The sequence below is a fragment of the Macaca nemestrina genome, chromosome 17 (genome assembly GCF_043159975.1).
Source record: "Macaca nemestrina isolate mMacNem1 chromosome 17, mMacNem.hap1, whole genome shotgun sequence".
Taxonomy (NCBI): domain Eukaryota; kingdom Metazoa; phylum Chordata; class Mammalia; order Primates; family Cercopithecidae; genus Macaca; species Macaca nemestrina.
This window is the reverse complement of record NC_092141.1, coordinates 85557667-85576449: the sequence shown is the minus strand read 5'-3', so window position 1 is coordinate 85576449 and position 18783 is coordinate 85557667. Positions and strand designations below refer to the sequence as shown.

Below are 18783 nucleotides of genomic sequence, written 5' to 3'. Positions count from 1 at the left end.
CTCCAACCTGGGCGGCAGAGCGAGACTCCGTCTCAAAACAAAAACAAAAACAAAAACAAAACAAAAAAAAAAAGAATAAATACACGAACCATAGCGAAAGCGCAGAGCCAACCCTTAGCAATGCTCGGGCAATGGGACATCAAGTCTTGAGCGAGGACAAGGGTCACCGGGAGCCTGAGTGACATCTCTTCCTGACACTGCCAGGTCCTGTCTGGCCTCAGGCTGTCCCCAGGACTGAGCAGCCGCTGCAGGGCAGCCACCATGGGATTCTCCCCCACCTCTGGCCCAATCTCACACTGCCCTGGACAGGGCCCACCAAGAGGAAGGATTTGCTTCCCCTAGGCCCAGAATGGGGCCTTTGGTGCTGGCTGAGGTGTCCCCAGCGGCCTGCGGCTTCCTCAAGACTTTTCGACCGCCAGGTCCTTCTGCCCTATCCGGTGCCTCTCCAGACTTCCTCCGCCACTAGCTGGGCCAGAATTCAGGGCAGCGCCTGGTTCTTGCCTGTCCGTGTCATTCATAAGCCACGGGGGACTTCTGGCCGCCGCCGCCGCGTGCGTGCACCAAGGGCATGGCGGTGCTGGGGGGTAGGAAAGGGGGAGCAGGCCTCTGGCGCCCGAGGTCGGAGGTGCGCTCAAGTTCCGACAGCCGGGGCGGTGGGAGGGTGGGGGGAACGACCCGTGCTAACCCCTCAGAGCCTGGGCGTCCAGAGCTGTGGGAGTGGCGCCGCGGCCCCCAGCTGCTGGCTCGGGGGCTGGGGGAGAGGCCCGGGCGAGGGGAGCCCAGCTCGGTCCGCGGCGGCCGCCGGAGGGGCTCGCGTTCGCCCACACGGGCGGGCTGGCGGTCGGCCTTGCCGCGAAAGCTCGAGAGTGTTGGACTTTAAGTCAGTTCCCCGCCGCAGGAAGGGTCTGCACGCGCACACACGCGACGCCGCAAGCATTGGGACCCGGGACCCAGCGCTCCCAGCTCGCGCCCGCCCCGGCGCACTCCTGTGCGGCCCGCGCCGCCCAGCGCCGCGTGACCGCCCATTCCTCCGGGGACCCCCAGCGCCCCGGCCACACCTACCCGAGCCCCGCCCCGCGGTGCAACTCCGCCGTGGCCTGCGGGTGGGCGGGCGGCAGTCGCATCGCCCCCACCCCGAGCAGCCTTCACCTTGCCGGCATTGGCTCACCCACACGGGGCTGGGGGTTTGGAGCGGATTTGTTTTTTTAAACATTTTCCAGCAGACCACATCCCCGCCCCCCCGCTGGCGGTCCCCCGCCCCCCGCACATATACCCTGCACACACGCACGCACACACACACACACCCGGCGCGCACAGACACACGCTCCCTCCCTCCGCGCTCTACCCCTCGCCCGCCCGCCGCGCACGCAGCCGGCCCCGGCTCCCGGCGCCCCGCGCCCCGCGCCCAGCGCCCCGCGCCCCGCCACCGCTGCCGCCGAGCAAAGCCGGGCTGGGCTTGGAGCTCCTCATGGAGAAAGTGCCAGGCGAGATGGAGATCGAGCGCAGGGAGCGGAGCGAGGAGCTGTCCGAGGCGGAGAGGAAGGCGGTGCAGGCTACGTGGGCCCGGCTCTATGCCAACTGCGAGGACGTGGGGGTGGCCATCCTGGTGAGGTAGGTGTCGCCCGGGGCCCGGCCGGGCCCTGGGCAGGGAGGGCGGTAGCGGCTCCGGGCAGAGGCGGGCTGGGCCCGGGTCCGAGCTCCAGCGCCACCTCCCCAGCCGCGAATGGGGCCGGTCTGAGGTCGGCGGGGCAGGCAGCGTGGGGCGCCGTGGGGTGAGCCTTCCCTGGCTCCGGCGAGGTGCTCACCAGGAACTAGGAACCAGATGCAGGAGAGCACCTCGGTCCTCCTCCTCTCCCCGGCCTCAGAACTCCTTGCTGGGCCAGCGACCCCAGACACCCAGCCAAGCTGTCAGACACACACATTTTTCTGGCCTTTCAAAGGGAGTAGCAGGGGCTCCCCATTTTAGAGATGGGAAAACCGAGGCTCAACTCAGAAGGGGGACAAAGAGGAGCAGACCCCTGTCTCCAGCTCCGCCGCTTGCCGGATTCAAAGCCTCTTGGAAGAACAGAGAGCAAAGAGCAGAGGTTGAGAAGGAGGAGAGCACGGGGGTCCAGTGTTCCCAGCGGCCCTCTTCCTGCTGGACGGCATGGGCCAGCAGGAGCTCCCAGGGCAGGCACAGGTGAGTGGAGAAGCAAACAGTCCCCTAGGATACAATCCCTGCTGAGTTAGGAGGGTGAGGGGAAGAAGAGAGAAGCTTGAGGAGACAGGGCCTAAAAACCCCCCACCTAGGGAGGAAATGCAGTGGTTTGGGCTTAGGGGTCATTCAGGCACCACATGCCCCTGAGAAACCCACAAACAGAGAGCACCCCGTTCTTCACACACCTGCGCATAGAGCACACACACCATCCTCATAGAGGTGATGTGTCCAAGCCTCGAAAGCTAGTCACTGACTCTAGCTACAAATCCATGCTCTCTTCCCACACGTGCTGGTCCCTGGGGGTGCAGGCAGAGGAGCCCCAGACCATGCTCACCCTCAAGCCCCTGTTCCTCTGTTCCAGGCAGAGGAAAGTGGTCAAATCTAGGACAGAGTAGGGCAGCCTTGTCATGTGCAGACGGGGTGAAGCCTCGCTCTGGAAGGGCAGCTTTAGTGCATGCCTGACTCCCAGGCCAGCTCCGTCTCCAGCTTCTTCTCCCTGTGGCCTCTCCCAAGCCTAGGACCTATCCAGTTCCACCATGATATGCCCTGATTCCAACTCAGAAGCAGATTTTGGTGGAAAAAGAGCAGGAAGCCTTTCTAAGGGTTCTAAGGAGTTACAGGAGCGCTCCTGAGGATAGGGCAGCTATCTCAGCAGCCCCCAGGCCCAGCAACACAGCTGGGAGTGGCAGGAAGCTAAGAGGGACATTGGGATACTAGGGCCTCAGACGCTCGGAACCACCGATCCCCACACGTGCTGGCACCCATACAAGCACACAGTGGGTAGCAGAGCCACAGACGCGCCAGACTGCATCCTCGGAGGGCGCCGTCAGCCACGTGTCAGCACCTGCAGCCCACCGGCCTCGCATGCATCTGGCACACTCATGTGTCACCATGAAGAAGTGAGGCAGGGTCTTCAGGACCTTGGAGGTTTTCTGTCCCAACCCCTGCCATGTACCTGTGCGGATACGTGGAGGAAGGGCTCACCATCCGCATCTCGGGGCACCACTGACCCTCCCCAGGAAGGGGACCAGGGAAGGGCACATGCCAAGGGGGAAATGAAACACTGAGACCAGGGCCATGTCTGGGCAGTCCGAGTTTCCAGCAAGGATTTCTTTCTCTCTCTACATCCCTCTTCCAGTTCCCCACTCCTGTCTCGCAGAGGGGCCTGGGCCTGGGCTGGGGGAGGTCATTACCAATGCGCTCAGTGCCCAGAGTAACCCCTCACTACTCTGACTCCACTTCTGTGTGGACCAGAGCCCAGCCCCAGGACAGCCTGGCCCAGCTTTGTCTCAGCCACTCCCTGCCAGCCCAAGCGCCGCAGGGCTTTGCTTTCCTTTTTCTCTCCTCCTGTCTCTGTCCAGGGCCTGGGCAGTGGGGGAAGGGGAGGAAAGGGGCATAAGGGCTCCTGAAGGTCCCTCCTCAGATCCTAGGCCCGTCAGTCTTGACACAGCGCCCTGTCTTCCCACACACAACGTACACATCCTCAAGGTCAAGGCCCCAGCTGCAGCCCTCTGGCCAGCACTCTCACCTCTGCCCTCTCCACTGCGCCAGGCCAGTGCCGTCAGCCCTTATGAGCCTGCAGGGCAGGAGGGAGGCAGCTGCACCTCCACATCCCCAACCTGGAGAAGTTGCCACGTTGGTGGGGGTGGAGGAGGCGTTGCTTTTGGAGCCTGAGGCAGACCCCACACTTCCATTCCCTGCCAAGGAGGAGACCAAGAGGGAACACCCACCCTCCCTCCTGGTTGTAACTCTGACACCTTCCTCCTCACACTCAGACAGGCCTATTTCAGGCTCTCTTGGAAGCCCAGATGTCTCTGGGAGCTGAGAAACTCCCCAGGGCTGGCTGTGGAGACTCCTCCCTGGCAGCACAGGCTGAGATCGGGAGGGTCTCAGGTGGAAACACCACGGAGCCAGGAGGAAGGAGCCAGGCACATGGGCCCCAGGGGTGACAGAACCATGGAGGGTCTGGGTGGGGGCTCCCTGAGACTGTCATTCCTCAGGGCCACAACCCGGTGGTGGGTGTTGAGGCAGGAGACACCTGGTTCCCAGGCCACGATCCCCTGGCACAGCTGTCTCTCCAGGCAGTGTGGGAAACTGTCAAAGTAGGGCCTGCCTGGGCCCTTTCCTGGCACTGCCATCTACTTCAGTGGGCAATCTTGGACATCAATTCCTAATTCATAGGATGGGGATTAAAACAGTGCCTATCTCAGGAGAGAATTGCAAGGATTCGTGAGATCATACAGTAAGTGCTCAATAAATGTTCCCTGTTCTTTCCTCATCAGTAAAATAGAAGTAATACCTGCTTAGCTGTGGCAATTAAATACAGTAACAGGCTGGGCACGGTGGCTCACACCTGTAATCCCAGCACTTTGGGAGGCTGAGGTAGGCAGATCACCGGAGGTCAGGAGTTCACCACCAGCCTGGCCAGCATGGTGAAACCCTGTCTCTACTAAAAAGACAAAAATTAGCCAGGTGTGGTGGCGGGTACCTGTAATCCCAGCTAACTTGGGAGTCTGAGGCAGGAGAATCCCTTGAACCCGGTAGGCAGAGGTTGCAGTGGGCCAAGATTGCGCCATTGCACTCCAGCCTGGACAACAGAGTAAGATTCTGTCTAAAAAAGAAAAAAGAAAAGAAAAAGTACAAAAACATTGTAACACATCAGGCAAATATATATATATCATTGTTAATATTTTGTGTCAGGGTCTTGCTCTGTTACCCAAGCTGGAGTGCAGTGGTGCCATCAAGGTTCACTGCAGCCTCCAATCCTGGGCTCATGATGCGATCGGATCTTCCTGCTGCAGCCTCCCAAGTAGCTAGGAGTACAGACGGTCACCACCACACCCAGCCAATTTCTTTCTTTTTTTCTGGAGACAGGATCTCACTATGTTGCCCAGGCTGGTCTCGAACTCCTGGCCTCAAGTGATTTTCCTGCCTTGGCCTCCCAGAGTTCTGGGATTACAGGCATAAGCCACCACACCTGGCCTTTTATTATTATTATTATCATTATTTCTTTTGATTAAGGGTCTCACTCTGTCACCCAGGCTGGAGTGCAATGGCACGATCTTGGCTCCCTGCAGCCTTGCCCTCCTGGGTTCAAGTGATCCTCTCACTTTAGACTCCTGAGTAGCTGGAATCAAAGGTGTGCACCACCATACGTGGCTAATTTTTTGTATTTTGTAGAGACAGGGTTTGCCACATTGCCCAGGCTGGTCTCAAACGCCTGAGCTCGAGCAGTCCACCCGCCTTGGCGTCGTAAAGTGCTAGAATTACAGGCGTGAGCCACCGTGCCCGGCCATATCATTATTTTTTATTGCAATTGTAAAACCTCCAAAGTTTGAGATGCTCGTTTAAGTCCAAATTGGGTTTTTCACATTTGTCCCTCATTACAGTGCTTCTCCAGAAAATTCAATGTATTTTCAAACCCATCGCCTCACGTGTCCTCACCCGTGTATCCATGAAGCAGTAAGTGCAGCCCTCCTCTCGCCCTTCTGCAGACAGGGAGCTTGTGAAGCAGTTTGCCCAAGATCACAGTTGGCCTCTGGGAGGGGCCCTCCTGAGTCTCCACGCAGACTGTGCCCTGGTCACTGTGCAAACTTCCCCCGCCAATAGCAGCTCCACCACCAGCAGGGACGACCCGGCCAGATGCCCTCTCCACATCTGTTCTAGCCCTCACATCTGAGACTCGACTCCTGGCCAAAGGGCTGCTTCCGCAAATTATCAGCTCTCTCTGATCACAAAGGGGACACATGAAGGGGCAGAACAACCTGGAAGAACAGGTCCAGGACACTCCATACATTTTCTGGGGATTCACTTAAGTTATGTAAGTTCTGATTGAGTCCATGCCCATGTCTCACATGATGTCCAGCCTCGACAGGGAGAGGAGGTACAAAAGTCATTGTCGGCCGGGCGTGGTGGCTCACACCTGTAATCCCAGCACTCTGGGAGGCTGAGGCAGGCGGATTACCTGAGGTCAGGAATTTGAGACCAGCCTCCAACATGGTGAAACCCCATCTCTACTAAAAATACAAAAAATTAGCTAGCCGGGCGTGGTGATGGATGCCTCTAGTTCCAACTACTCAGGAAGCTGAGGCAAGAGAATCACTTGAACCCAGGAGGCAGAGGTTGCAGTGAGCCAAGATTGCACCACTGCACTCCAGCCTGGTCTCTACTAAAAATACAAAAAATTAGCCAGGAGTGGTGACAGATGCCTGTAGTCCCAGCTACTCAGGAAGCTGAGGCAAGAGAATCACTTGAACCCAGGAGGCAGAGGTTGCAGTGAGCCAAGATTGCACCACTGCACTCCAGCCTGGACAACAGAGTGAGACTCCATCTCAAAAAAAAAAAAAAAAAAGCCGTCATTTTCCACACTGCAGTGCCCCAGCTAGGGCAGGGGGTCAGAGGGTGCGTGAGAGCCTTGGGATCCCGTCTGACAGGCTGGAAGGAGGGTAGGGAAGGTCACCTGAGTGGTGCCAATGGCCTCGGGGGCAAAGCATTTCGCCTGGGCCAGTCTGCTCCAGGTAAGGCATGTCTGACACAGGAAAAAGGTAGTAGAAAGGAATGTGGCTCACCTGAGGAACATTTTCCCAACGGTAAGTAAAGCCACTGAGCCAGGACAGGGATGATGTGAGTATAGTGGGGAATGTGGACATGAGTTTGAAGAAGTGGGTGGGGGACAGTTCAGAAGTCTGGAATGCCCGGTTAAGGAGTTTCGCTTTGGCAGACAATAGGGAGCCATTGAATGTTTTTGAGCATGAGCATGACTTCATGAAAGCAGTATTTTGGGAGAATCAGAACAGTTTCAGACCAACTGGAGAGGATTTAATTTCAGATCAACTCATGGTTCCAGAACCTGAGCTCTTACCCTCTCAGCTATGACTAGAGCAGGCCCTGAAGAGGGTGTAGAGTTTGGGAAGGAAGCAAGAAGCGAGGAAGACAGAGGCCTGGGAGAGGAAGCCACCAGCCTGAGCAAGCCTGGCAGATAGACACGGCCAGACTTGGTAGGGGTGAGCCAGCTTGGCCAGAGCGAGGAGGGTCTATGCTGAGGTCTACGGATGGTAGTGAAAACAGTGATGGTGCAGGGGTGGGGGAGACTGGGGTCCACTTATTCAGCCCCCACTGTCCTGGCAGCTTCAGGGTGGGCCCGAGGCAGCCTCCAGCTTCAGCGACCACCCCTGTTCCTCTTGTCAGGTTCTTTGTGAACTTCCCCTCGGCCAAGCAGTACTTCAGCCAGTTCAAGCACATGGAGGAACCCCTGGAGATGGAGCGGAGCCCCCAGCTGCGGAAGCACGCCTGCCGAGTCATGGGGGCCCTCAACACTGTCGTGGAGAACCTGCACGACCCCGACAAGGTGTCCTCTGTGCTGGCCCTTGTGGGGAAAGCCCATGCCCTCAAGCACAAGGTGGAGCCAGTATACTTCAAGGTATGCGCCCTGATCTGCTGCAGAGCCACCACCGCCCACACCTCATGGCCATCTGCAGCTCGAAGGCTCTGGGAGGGCTCCCTGGGGCAGCAGAGGTGATCCCACGAGTGGCTGCGAGAGGGAGGGGCAGTGCCTGGCAGCAGGATGGAGGGGCTCAGTCCAGGGCAACCCTTGTCCTGAGAGCACTGGGTTCCCAAAGCTGGCAGACTGTTGTGTTAAGAATGATCCTCTTGGCCGGGCGCAGTGGCTCAAGCCTGTAATCCCAGCACTTTGGGAGGCCGAGACGGGCGGATCACGAGGTCAGGAGATCGAGACCATCCTGGCTAACATGGTGAAACCCCGTCTCTACTAAAAAATACAAAAAAAAAAAAACCTAGCCGGGCGAGGTGGCGGGCGCCTGTAGTCCCAGCTACTCGGGAGGCTGAGGCAGGAGAATGGCGTAAACCCAGGAGGCGGAGCTTGTAGTGAGCCGAGATGGTGCCACTGCACTCCAGCCTGGGCGACAGAGCGAGACTCTGTCTCAAAAAAAAAAAAAAAAAAAAAAGAATGATCCTCTTGGCCATACATGGGGCAGAGGGGCCCGGGGGTTGTGGGACGCAGGGTGCCCAGGCGTTCACTCCCCCTTCCTCCCTTTGCCCCCAGATCCTCTCTGGGGTCATTCTGGAGGTGGTCGCCGAGGAATTTGCCAATGACTTCCCACCTGAGACGCAGAGAGCCTGGGCCAAGCTGCGTGGCCTCATCTACAGCCACGTGACCGCTGCCTACAAGGAAGTGGGCTGGGTGCAGCAGGTCCCCAACGCCACCACGTGAGGAGGCGGGCGAGGGTGGGCTGGGCAGCCTCCCCACCATGTCCTATCCTGTCCCATCTGTCCTGGGGCCCTGGGGCTGACCACCTGGGCAGGCACACTTGAGGCAGGCCAACTCTGGGGTCTGACATGTAAGAACAGGCATAACAGGAAAAGGCCTTCAAGATGGCTCCCCTGTGACTTCAGGCTGCGCAGAGCCATGGGCCCTGAGCAAAAATCCTCCCAAAGAGCCTTCCCCTTCCCTAGAGCTAGGGAGTGCTCAGAGCACCCAAAGCCACAGCTGCCCAGGCAGAGAGGAGCCAGAGGCTCCCGGCGGGAAGGTCCAATCGTCAGGCTTAGAGGCAGCCCAGGCCAGCCCAGCCACTTCCTCCCTGGGTGCCAATCCTCCCTGGGTGCCAATCACAAGGGGCTGTTTTCTCATCTCATGCCGACCAGTGCTGCTAAATGCCCTCTGCCTCAACAGGGCTAGAGCCAGGAGGATCACGAGGACACATACACACACACATGCCCCAGCCCACGAGGGAGCTACATGGGTGTCACTCACACGCACACAAGTAAGGGGATGTTTACTTCCAGGCTGACCTGGAGGCTGGGCTTCCAGTTCTGGGCCCAGGAGGTGGCTCAAGGAGGGTGGCCGCCCTCTGTGACTCCTGCTGACTCGGAGCGTGAGGGGAGGGCTAGCCCCCAGACGTGGCGGTTGGGAACACTCAGCCTCCCTGGGCCCCCAAGGGGAGGCTGACTCTGGGAGCTGAATGGAGAGGCGGAGGCAAGGCTGGAGTAGGAAGGAGCGAGAGGAGCGGAGGCGGGAATGGGAAGCAGGGGTCAGCCAGCAGCCCGGGACACGCGTGGTAGAGAAACATTCCCAGCAGTTTCCCATGGAAAAGGCGGCGTCTCCCGCCGGGCTCCGCACGGGCCCCCAAGACTGCCGGCCCTCCTGTTCACAGGCACAGCTCCTGGAGGAGGTCCCCTGAGGGCAGCTGGGGACGCCAGGCCTCCTGCCCTTCCTGCTGCTGACCACACTGGCCCCGGGCTGGCTCCTGCTCCCCTCCCCCTTCTCCCGTCAGCACCACCCCAAGAGAGTGGAGTCCTCGGGAACTGCTGGCTGGAGCCAAGCCAACTCCAGATGTGCACAGCTGGGCCCTGGCCTGCCTGAGACCTGGGAGTCAATGGGAAACAAGCAGATGCTGGCCCACCAGAGGAGGGCACTGGCAGAGCGTGGAGAGTTGTGGTTGCCTCCTCACCCCCCACCAGCTGTCACCCAGAGGGTCCAGGGAAAAGACAGGGGAAGAGGAGGGGAGGGGGCTTGCTTGCCCTCCCACCCCTTTCCCCAGGCAGGCTCTGCTGCCAAAGATGAGTTTGTTTACAGCCAGGACACAAGACTTCCTGCTTCCAGAGAAAAGGGCTTTTTTACAAGGGCCAAGAGGGACTGGAAAGAGCTGGCTGGGCGCGAGCCCCAGTGAATCAGAAACACATGGCCCAAGTTCCCCAGCACGCTGCCCATCCTGCCCTCCCCACCCTGCCCTAGGGACTAAGATCTCTCCAAACCCCAAACATTTTGAAACTGCCGAAGTCTCCTCCGCCCACTTCTGCTCCTTGTGGACTGAATGGAGATGGGCTACCGTGGAAACTGACACTCCATGGGGGTTAGCTCCCAGCCGTCAAGTGGTGGGGTTGCCCCACATCCCTTTACATCCTCTAGCCCACCCCTAGTGTCCCTGGCCTGAGCCTGCAGAGCCTCTGGCTGCCAGGGTCCCCATGGGCTCGAGGGTAGGACAGAGTTACAGAGCAGAGTCCTAGAAGGCCCTCGCCCAACTTCTCTTATCAGGGAAGCAGGGGTGGGCCAGGCGTCACCGTTTATTGAGCCGTCTCTGCTCCAGGGTGTGCGCCTTTGCGTGGGTGGGGGCGGGGGGGCACGATGATTGCAGTGGGGGCTGTGTGTACCGAGAATACGAGAATACACATGGGTGGCCCGAGGAGGGACGAGACAGGCCCAACAGAATGCACCACATTTCAGAATTAATGGAAAAAGCTCACATTGGTATGGTGCTATGCAGTTTGTGAAACACTTTTTTACCCAGTTTGTCACAAGACAGACATTATTCACATTTTAGAGAAAAAGATCCGGAGCTCCCATGGGCCAGTAGACTTGCCTGAGATCACACAGCAGGTTCGTAGCAGGACGGAGACTAGAACTTGGGTCTCACGGTTGCTTTCAACTGCACTGTGCCGGCTCTCTTGGCAGGAAGTGAGCCTCACCAGCCCCAGGTCCTCCCCCTTTCCCCCGAGGGTCCTTCCCTGCCTCTAGTAACGTATGTCCTTCCCTTCCTATCTCGTCCACAGCCCACCGGCCACACTGCCCTCTTCGGGGCCGTAGGATCCCTCCCTCCACCCCCCTCCCTGGCAGCACCTTGAGCAGAAGGCCGAGTTCTGAAGACCCCCCTTGATGCTCCATTTCTGGGTGCCAAGGAAGCTGGAGGAATCCCTGACTCAACTTCCCCGAAGGAGGCCTCTGTGGTGGCCACGGTCCCCTGCCTGGAGCTGCCGGGAGGCGGCGCTGGCTGCCTGGATGCTGACCCCAGTGCGGCGGGCAGGGTGGGGGACCCTTCCTCCTCGCAGAGCGGGGCCCACTCTTCTTAGCTTTTCTACTCACTGTTAGAGGGACCTAGCTGAGCGGCTGGCGGGAAGCGGGACAGGTCTAGGAGTCCCTTGGGGAATAAACCAGCCCCGTTTCTATCAGCCCAGCCGGCATGCAGGTCTGCACATCACCATCTAGAGTATCACGCACACATCTACCATATATACAGATATATTCTATATACGAGCTATATATAAATATATATATATACATATATATACACACACGTACATATCTAGAATGTGTATCCACGGGGCCCAGAAGCCTCGGTTCGGCCCCCACCTGTGAGTGGGGCAGGGAGCGGTTCCGGTTGTGCAGAGAACAGAGTGTTCTGGCAAAGAGGAAATCCCGAAGCAGCGCAGAGGACCTGGGCCTGGAGGGGCAGGGCTGGGGCAACCCGGCTTGGCGGCAAAGCCCAGCCCTTCTCAGACCAGCTCCCCACATTCCTGAATTCCACTTCCAGGCAGAAAGGAGTGGGCTCCCCCTACTCCCTCAGAGGAACTGACTCACTGACTGCCCTAGAATGGGCAAGGGCAGAGCGAAGTTCTGGATGGGATGACTGCACTAGGGGAGGGGCCTCCGTCCAGAAACCTCGACCGCCAGCTCCACCTGCCTTGGCCACCAGGGTAGCCCCGGGGAATCCGGGCTGCTGGGCAGCAGGTTGGCGGGACCACATGCCTGGGTCTCACCCTCAGCCCCGAGGGCCGAGGGCTTTCCCCACCCCCTTCTCCTCCTGGCCGGCAGTCGGCCCTGTCTATTTATGTGCGCCAGCCGTGCTGGGGGGCCCCCATGTGTGCCCCTTGGTCACATGTATCGTCTCCAAGGATGTTTTGCTGCTGTGGCTACTATGCCTGTGTCCCCTCCTGGCCCATCCTCATCTTCATCTGTGTAACTGCCTGTTCTCCTTTTCTAGTTTCTGATGTTTGTAACCAGACCCAGCTGTGTCATTAAACAGACCTGTTCTTGCTGTACCTGTGCACACTCGTGCAGTCTGTTCCTGCCACCTGCCCTCACCTCTGTCCCCCATCCCTGGTTCTGGGCTCCAGCCTTTTTCTTGAAAGTCCTCCCCTGACCTCCCACACCAAGGGTACCCCATCCCCTGTCCCACACCAAGGGCACCCCATCCCCTGTCCCACACCAAGGGCACCCCATCCCCTGTCCCACACCAAGGGCACCCCATCCCCTGTCCCACACCAAGGGCGCCCCATCCCCTGTCCCACACCAAGGGCGCCCCATCCCCTGTCCCACACCAAGGGCGCCCCATCCCCTGTCCCACACCAAGGGCGCCCCATCCCCTGTCCCACACCAAGGGCGCCCCATCACCTGTGTCTCACCTTTGGCTCCCCCTGGGCTTCTCTCTAAATTGGGGATTAAGATTGCTGTGGGTTCCTCACCTGGTTCATCAGGAACACAGAGCTGGAAACTGGAACTGGGGTTTTGTGGGGGCTGGGGGAGGTCAGCCTTGTTAAAAGGTCAGGAGACAAGGCCGGGCGCGATGCCTCATGCCTGTAATCCAGGCACTTTGGGAGGCCAAGGCGGGCGGATCACTTGAGGTCAGGAGATCAAGACCCTCCTGGCTGACGTGGTGAAACCCCATCTCTACTAAAAATACAAAAATTAGCCGGGCGTGGTGGCGCGCACCTGTAGTCCCGCTACTCAAGAGGCTGAGGCAGGAGAATCGCTTGAACCCAGGAGGAGGAGGTTGCAGTGAGCCGAGATAGCGCCTCTGCCTCTGTGACAGAGCAAGACTCCGTCTCAACAACAACAACAAGAAGTCAGGAGATTTTTAAGGTTTGGTTCTGGAAATCTCCTCCCAGCAAGAGTACAATAGGGAGGAAGGAATCAGAGGTGAGATATCCACACAAAAGGGCCCTGTTTGTCCCAGAACTTTAGTGATAGAGCCAAGGATTGAACCTTGACCTTCTTTCTTTTAGACGGAGTTTCGCTGTTGTTGCCCAGGCTGGAGTGCAATGGTGCGATCTCGGCTCACCGCAACCTCTGCCTCATGGGTTCAAGCGATTCTCTTACCTCAGCCTCTCAAGTAGCTGGAATTACAGGCATGCACCACCATGCCCGGCTAATTTTTGTATTTTTTAGTAGAGACGGGGTTTCAGCATGTTGGCCAGTATGGTCTTGATCTCCTGACTTCAGGTAATTCGCCCACCTCAGCCTCCCAAAGTGCTGGGATTACAGGCGTGAGCCACCGCACCTGGCCTGAACCTTGACCTTCTAGACCTGAACACGGGAGGCTGTGCACAGGCAGAGCTGAGGGCCCAGCCCTGCTGCTCAAATTATATGCGGTAGATCAGCCCTTGGGTGTTTGAGAAAGGAAGCCTGCTTTCATCAGCCTTAAACCCCCAACACCTTCCCTGAGCTCTCAGCTCCCAGACCCCTTCCCCAGCCCTCTATCCCTCACCTCATAGCCTGCTGGGTCAGGCCTGCCCAGCCCCCACCCAATGATGGAGGCGGCAGCAGCAGCAGCTCCCTGAGAAGGGACCATGAGGTCACCAGCCCCGGGTGGGCTGCAGGAGAAGCAGGAAACAGCCTCTGCCCCTTGGGAGGCCTGCGGGCTGCCTGGGAAGACTCAGCTGACACGCAGGAAGAATCTTGTCTCCCAGACCATGAACTCCTTGAGTGCAGCCTCCGCCTTTGTCTCCTGGGCCTGGCACAGGGGAGGAACTAAGTAGAAATCCAAAGAATCAATAAATAACCACTCTTAGAAAGCAAGACAAGTACCCGGCACGGGCCAAGAGTGAGCTGTGTGAACTAAAACGGTGCAGGGCAGAGAGGACAGTGCAGGTCCAGCCTTCCCAGGAAGGCAATGCCAGAAGACAGCGTGCTGGCTCTGGGCCCAGACTCCATCTCTCACTGCTATGCGACCTTGGGTAAGTCACGCAGCCTTTCTGAGCCACAGTCACCTCTAACTTCATGTTCACTCACTGCAGGAGTGGTGCATGCCTGTAATTCCAGCACTTTGAGAGGCCGAGGCAGACGGATCACTTGAGGTGGATCACTTGAGGTCAGGAGTTCGAGACCAGCCTGGCCAACATGGTGAAACGCTGTCTCTACTGAAACCCTGTCTCTACTAAAAATGCAAAAATTAGCCAGGTGTGATGGCGGGCGCCTGTGATCCCAGCTACTCAGGAGGCTGAGGGAGGAGAATCACTTGAACTCAGGAGGAGGAGGCTATAGTGAGCTGAGATCGCACCATTGCACTCCAGCCTGGGCGACAGAATGAGACTCTGTCTCAAAAAAAAAAAAAAAGAAAGAAAGAAAGAAAGAAAGAGAAAAGAGAAGAGGCTGGGCATGGTGGCTCATGCCTGTAATCCCAGCACGTTGGGAGGCTGAGGCAGGCGGATCACGAGGTCAGGAGTTCGAGACCAGCCTGGCCAACATGGTGACACCCCATCTCTACTAAAAATACAAAAATTAGCCAGGCGTGGTGGCAGGCAAGGCAAGACTCCATCTCAAAAAAAAAAAAAAAAAAAAAAAGAAAGAAAGAAAAGAAAGAAAAGAAAAGAAATAGAAGGAACCCAGGGGAGCTTCCAAGTCCTGGGCCCAGGGCCCCTGGTGGGCCCAGGAAAGCCAGAGCTGGAACCAGAGTCAATGGGGGCCATAGAGCCATGGGTCGTAGGGACTATCGGAGGAAAAGGGGCATCTGAGGTCGGGGGTAGGGGAGACCATCTGGGAAGAAAGCCCGCCCTCCTCATTTCACATCACTTGGCTTGAGAATGGTGAAGGGGCTTCTGAACTCATCAAAACTGGAGTCCTTCGGGAATGTGGCCCTTCTGGAAGGTTCTCCCTGCTCTCCACTCCCAACAGAGAGGACACCGGCAATTAGTGAATCAGCCAGACCCGGGCTGGTGATGCTACTTGGACCTGGGGCAAACAAGATACCCAAGAGGCCTTGCTGGGGGAAGGCGTGGTATTCTCTAGGGGCTATGCCTGGGTGCAGGGGACTAGTGGGTAAGGAGCAACATCTGGTCTTTGGTTTTGTTCTCTACACCCAGAGTTAGCTATCTCTCCCAAGTGGGAGCAAGTGGGTCAGCTCCCCGGGCGAGCTGGGGCTGTGAGCGACGTGGGCGTCAGGAACTGGGGTGCACCGCGGCTTCTTCCCTGGCAAAACGGTTTCTGGCGGCGCAGGCCCACAGCGTCCCCTGCTGGCCGCGGAGGGCTCCTCACCCGGGAGCCGCCGCCTGAGCTGCGGACCCCGTTACCTTCCTGGGGTGACCACTTCCTCCCTCGTTTTCGGAAGCTGCAGCCAGGCTGCAGCCTGAGACCAAGGAAGCTGGAGGAATCCTTTCCCAGTTTATCTGCAGGAGAAGGAAGTGGAGGATTCTCTGTGCAGCCTCAGGACGCTCAGGAAAATGTCACCTCCATAGTTGGAACCAAGTGGAAAAAGTTAATAAATGGTCAATTTTTTTTTAAAGAACGCCTGTAATCCCAGCACTTTGGAAGGCCGAGGTGGGAGAATTGCCTGAGCGCAGGAGGTCAAGGCTACAGTGAGGTGTGATCGTGCTGTAGTACTCTAGCCTGGGCAATAGAACAAGACCCCATCTCAAAACATAAAGTAAAATGATTTTTTCTGGGCCGGGCGCAGTGGCTCACCCTTGCAATCCCAGCACTTTGGGAGGCTGAGGCAGGCAAATCATGAGGTCAGGAGATCAAGACCATCCTGGCTAACACCGTGAAGCCCTATCTCTACTAAAACTACAAAAATTAGTCAGGCGTGGTGGCACAAGCCTGTAGTCCCAGCTACTCAGGAGGTTTAGGCAGGAGAATCGCTTGAACCCAGGAGGTGGAGGTTGCAGTGAGCTGAGATCATGACACTGCACTCCAGCCTGGGCGACAGAGGGAGACTCTGTCTCAAAAAAAAAAAAGTAAAATCAATTTTTTTTCATCATTGATTTTTTTTTTTTTTTTTGAGACAGAGTCTCGCTCTGTCGCCCAGGCTGGAGTGCTGTGGCCGGATCTCAGCTCACTGCAAGCTCCGCCTCCCGGGTTCCCGCCATTCTCCTGCCTCAGCCTCCCGAGTAGCTGGGACTACAGGCACCCGCCACCTCGCCCGGCTAGTTTTTTGTATTTTTTAGTAGAGACGGGGTTTCACCGTGTTAGCCAGGATGGTCTCGATCTCCTGACCTCCTGATCCGCCCGTCTCGGCCTCCCAAAGTGCTGGGATTACAGGCTTGAGCCACCGCGCCCAGCCCATCATTGATATTTTTGTGTTAACATTGATTTTTTAAAATATTGTATTCCAATATTATTTCTCTTGATTACTAGGCCCCTTAAATTTTGGGCCCCAGGCCAGTGCCTCACTCGCCACACCCTATTCCAGGTTCTGTCTCATTGTAGTGTCTTATTGTAGTGCGTTCAAGGGACCCCAGCTGAAGAGCACTCATTTTTAAATCTTATTTATTTAATTTGAGACACTGTCTGGCTCTGTTGTCCAGGCTGGAGTGCAGTGTTGCGATCACAGCTCACTGTAACCTCAAACTCCTGGACTCAAGTGATCCTCCCTCCTCAGCCTCCCAAAGTGCTGATATTATAGACATGAGCCACCATGCCCAGCACACACTCTTCTTGACCTCCAGAAAGTCGCCCCCACTCACCCACTGGGCAGCAGGTTTCATAGTTGCTCATTGGATGGCTTTGCTAAAAGAATTGATTTTAGCAGGGTATGAGTTTGGACTCAGCCCTTAGGGCTGAAGACACTGGGGCAGGAGCTTTTGGTGGCAAGGAGCAAAGGCCTATTTGGGCTCCCAAAGTGAGGGTGGGAAGGCTGAGCACGGCGGCTCACGCCTGTAATTCCAGCACTTTGGGAAGCCGAGGTGGGAGGATCACCTGAGGTCAGGAGTTTGATACCAGCCTGCCCAATATGATGAAACCGTATGTACTAAAAATACAAAAGTGTTAGCCAGGCGTGGTCGTGGGCGCCTGTAATCCCAGCTACTCAGGAGGCTGAGGCAGGAGAATCGCTTGAGCCCAGGAGACAGAGGTTGCAGTGAGCCAAGATAGCGCCAGTGCACTCCAACCTGGGTGACAGAGTGAGACTGTCTCAAAAAACAAAAAACAAAACAAAACAAAACAAACAAACTGAGGATGGGGAGTGCACAGTAAAGACATGCTTGAAAATAAGGGAGTCCAGTCTCTGGGGATCAGGGAAAGCCACATGACCCAGCCTTGCTGGAAGGAGAGACCGGTGCAGCTGCCCAGGAGCCTGGGAACTGAACAGCGGACTAGGGGAAGGCAACTCCCAGCCCAACCATCTGACCGTCTGATAAATATCAGGACTCCCACTGTCTCTTGCGCACCCCTACTGCAGCCTTAAGTCCCTGGGACCCCACTCATGTTGAGCGGGCTTCTCCACTTTCCCTTCCTTCCATCACGGAGTGACCAGCTCTCAATCTCCTCTGTGAAAAAACGCTGTAGAAACACTGTTGGAACCAGCCTTTCTCAGCGGCTGGGGTGGACAAAGCTCTCATCGGAGGCCACCCTGTAAGCCTGCCTGGGGCCCACCCGAGGTCTGATCAGCCCCGGCCGCCCAGAAACTGCCCCCACTACTGCACCAGTACCAAGGTCCCATCTCACTATTTCCTGGGGAAGAACAGAGACACCTCGGGGTCTCACTCTGTTGCCCAGGCTGGAGTGCAGTGGCGAAATCTCGGGTCACTGTAACCTCCACTTCCTGGGCTCAAGCAATCCTCCCACTTCAGTCTCCCAAGTAGCTGGGACTATAGGCACGCGCCACCATGCCTGGCTAATTTTTGTATTTTTTGTAGAGATGGGTTTTTGCCGTGTTGCCCAGGCTGGTCTTGAACTACTGGGCTCAAGCAATCCACCCTTCTCAGCCTCCCAAAGTGCTGGGATTACAGGTGTGAACCGCGGCGCCGACAGTTTTAACTTATTCATCATAGGACCCTCTGCCCCCACCCCACAGCAACCTGCTGCAGTCCTACTGGCCCGTCCACCCGACTTTGTTCATTCCTTCTACTGCCCTGGTTGCTTCAGGCCTAAGCCCAGGGTGGCCTCTGTGCCTTCCCCAGTCCATCCTGCACAGGCCGCCAGCTCTGTGGCCACTACTGCTCCTGTTCCAGGATCTCCACTGGCTCCAGGTCACCTCCCGAAGATAGTCTGAGCGCCTCAGCCATCGAGGGCCCCAAGACCTGGCACCAACACACTTCCCTGGTCTTACCTGGCTTGTTCTCCATCACAGATTTGACTTTCTCTAGCTCCCGGTCTCTGCTCACTCGCCCCCAGGGTCTCCACCGCTGACACGGTCTTCCTTCCTCATGGAGCCTTGAGCCGCTCTGCGCCCTCTTTCTCAGAACCTTCCTTGAAGCCCCTTCTGGACAAGCGCCCTCCTCTGTGGTGTCCACGCCCATGTACGCAACCTCCCTCTTCTCTCATGGAGAGGTTTGAGAGGAGAAACAGGACCTCATTTAGTCTCTATTTTTTTTTTTTTTTGGGAGACAGAGTCTCACTCTATTGTCCAGCCTGCAGTGCATTGGTGCGATCTCGGCTCACTGCAACCTCTGCCCACTGGGTTCAAGTGATTCTTCTACCTCAGCCTCTCACATAGCTGGAATTACAGGCGTGTGCCACTGCACCTAGCTAGTTTTTGTAGTTTTAGTAGAAACGGGGTTTTACCATGTTGGCCAGGCTGGTCTCAAACTCCTGACCTCATAGGTCAGGATCCTCCCGCTTCGCCCTCCCAAAGTGCTGGGAC

At 57.3% G+C, this 18783-nt stretch overlaps 2 protein-coding genes across 2 annotated transcripts in view; both read left to right on the top strand.

Moving 5' to 3' along the window:
* Positions 1-1293: 1293 nt before the first annotated feature.
* Positions 1294-12028, top strand: LOC105469206 (cytoglobin). The gene is made up of 4 exons (XM_011719969.3): positions 1294-1611; positions 7385-7616; positions 8259-8422; positions 10763-12028. The coding sequence occupies exons 1-4, from the start codon at positions 1469-1471 to the stop codon at positions 10794-10796; spliced, it is 573 nt and encodes a 190-aa protein (XP_011718271.1). The 5' UTR covers positions 1294-1468; the 3' UTR covers positions 10797-12028.
* Positions 12029-13835: 1807 nt separating this feature from the next.
* Positions 13836-18783, top strand: part of LOC105469203 (rhomboid 5 homolog 2) — a 52102-nt gene continuing 47154 nt past the window's right edge. The window contains exon 1 of the mRNA XM_011719956.3: positions 13836-13942. The gene's annotated coding sequence lies outside the window, so the exon portion shown is untranslated. The remainder of the gene's footprint in view (positions 13943-18783) is intronic.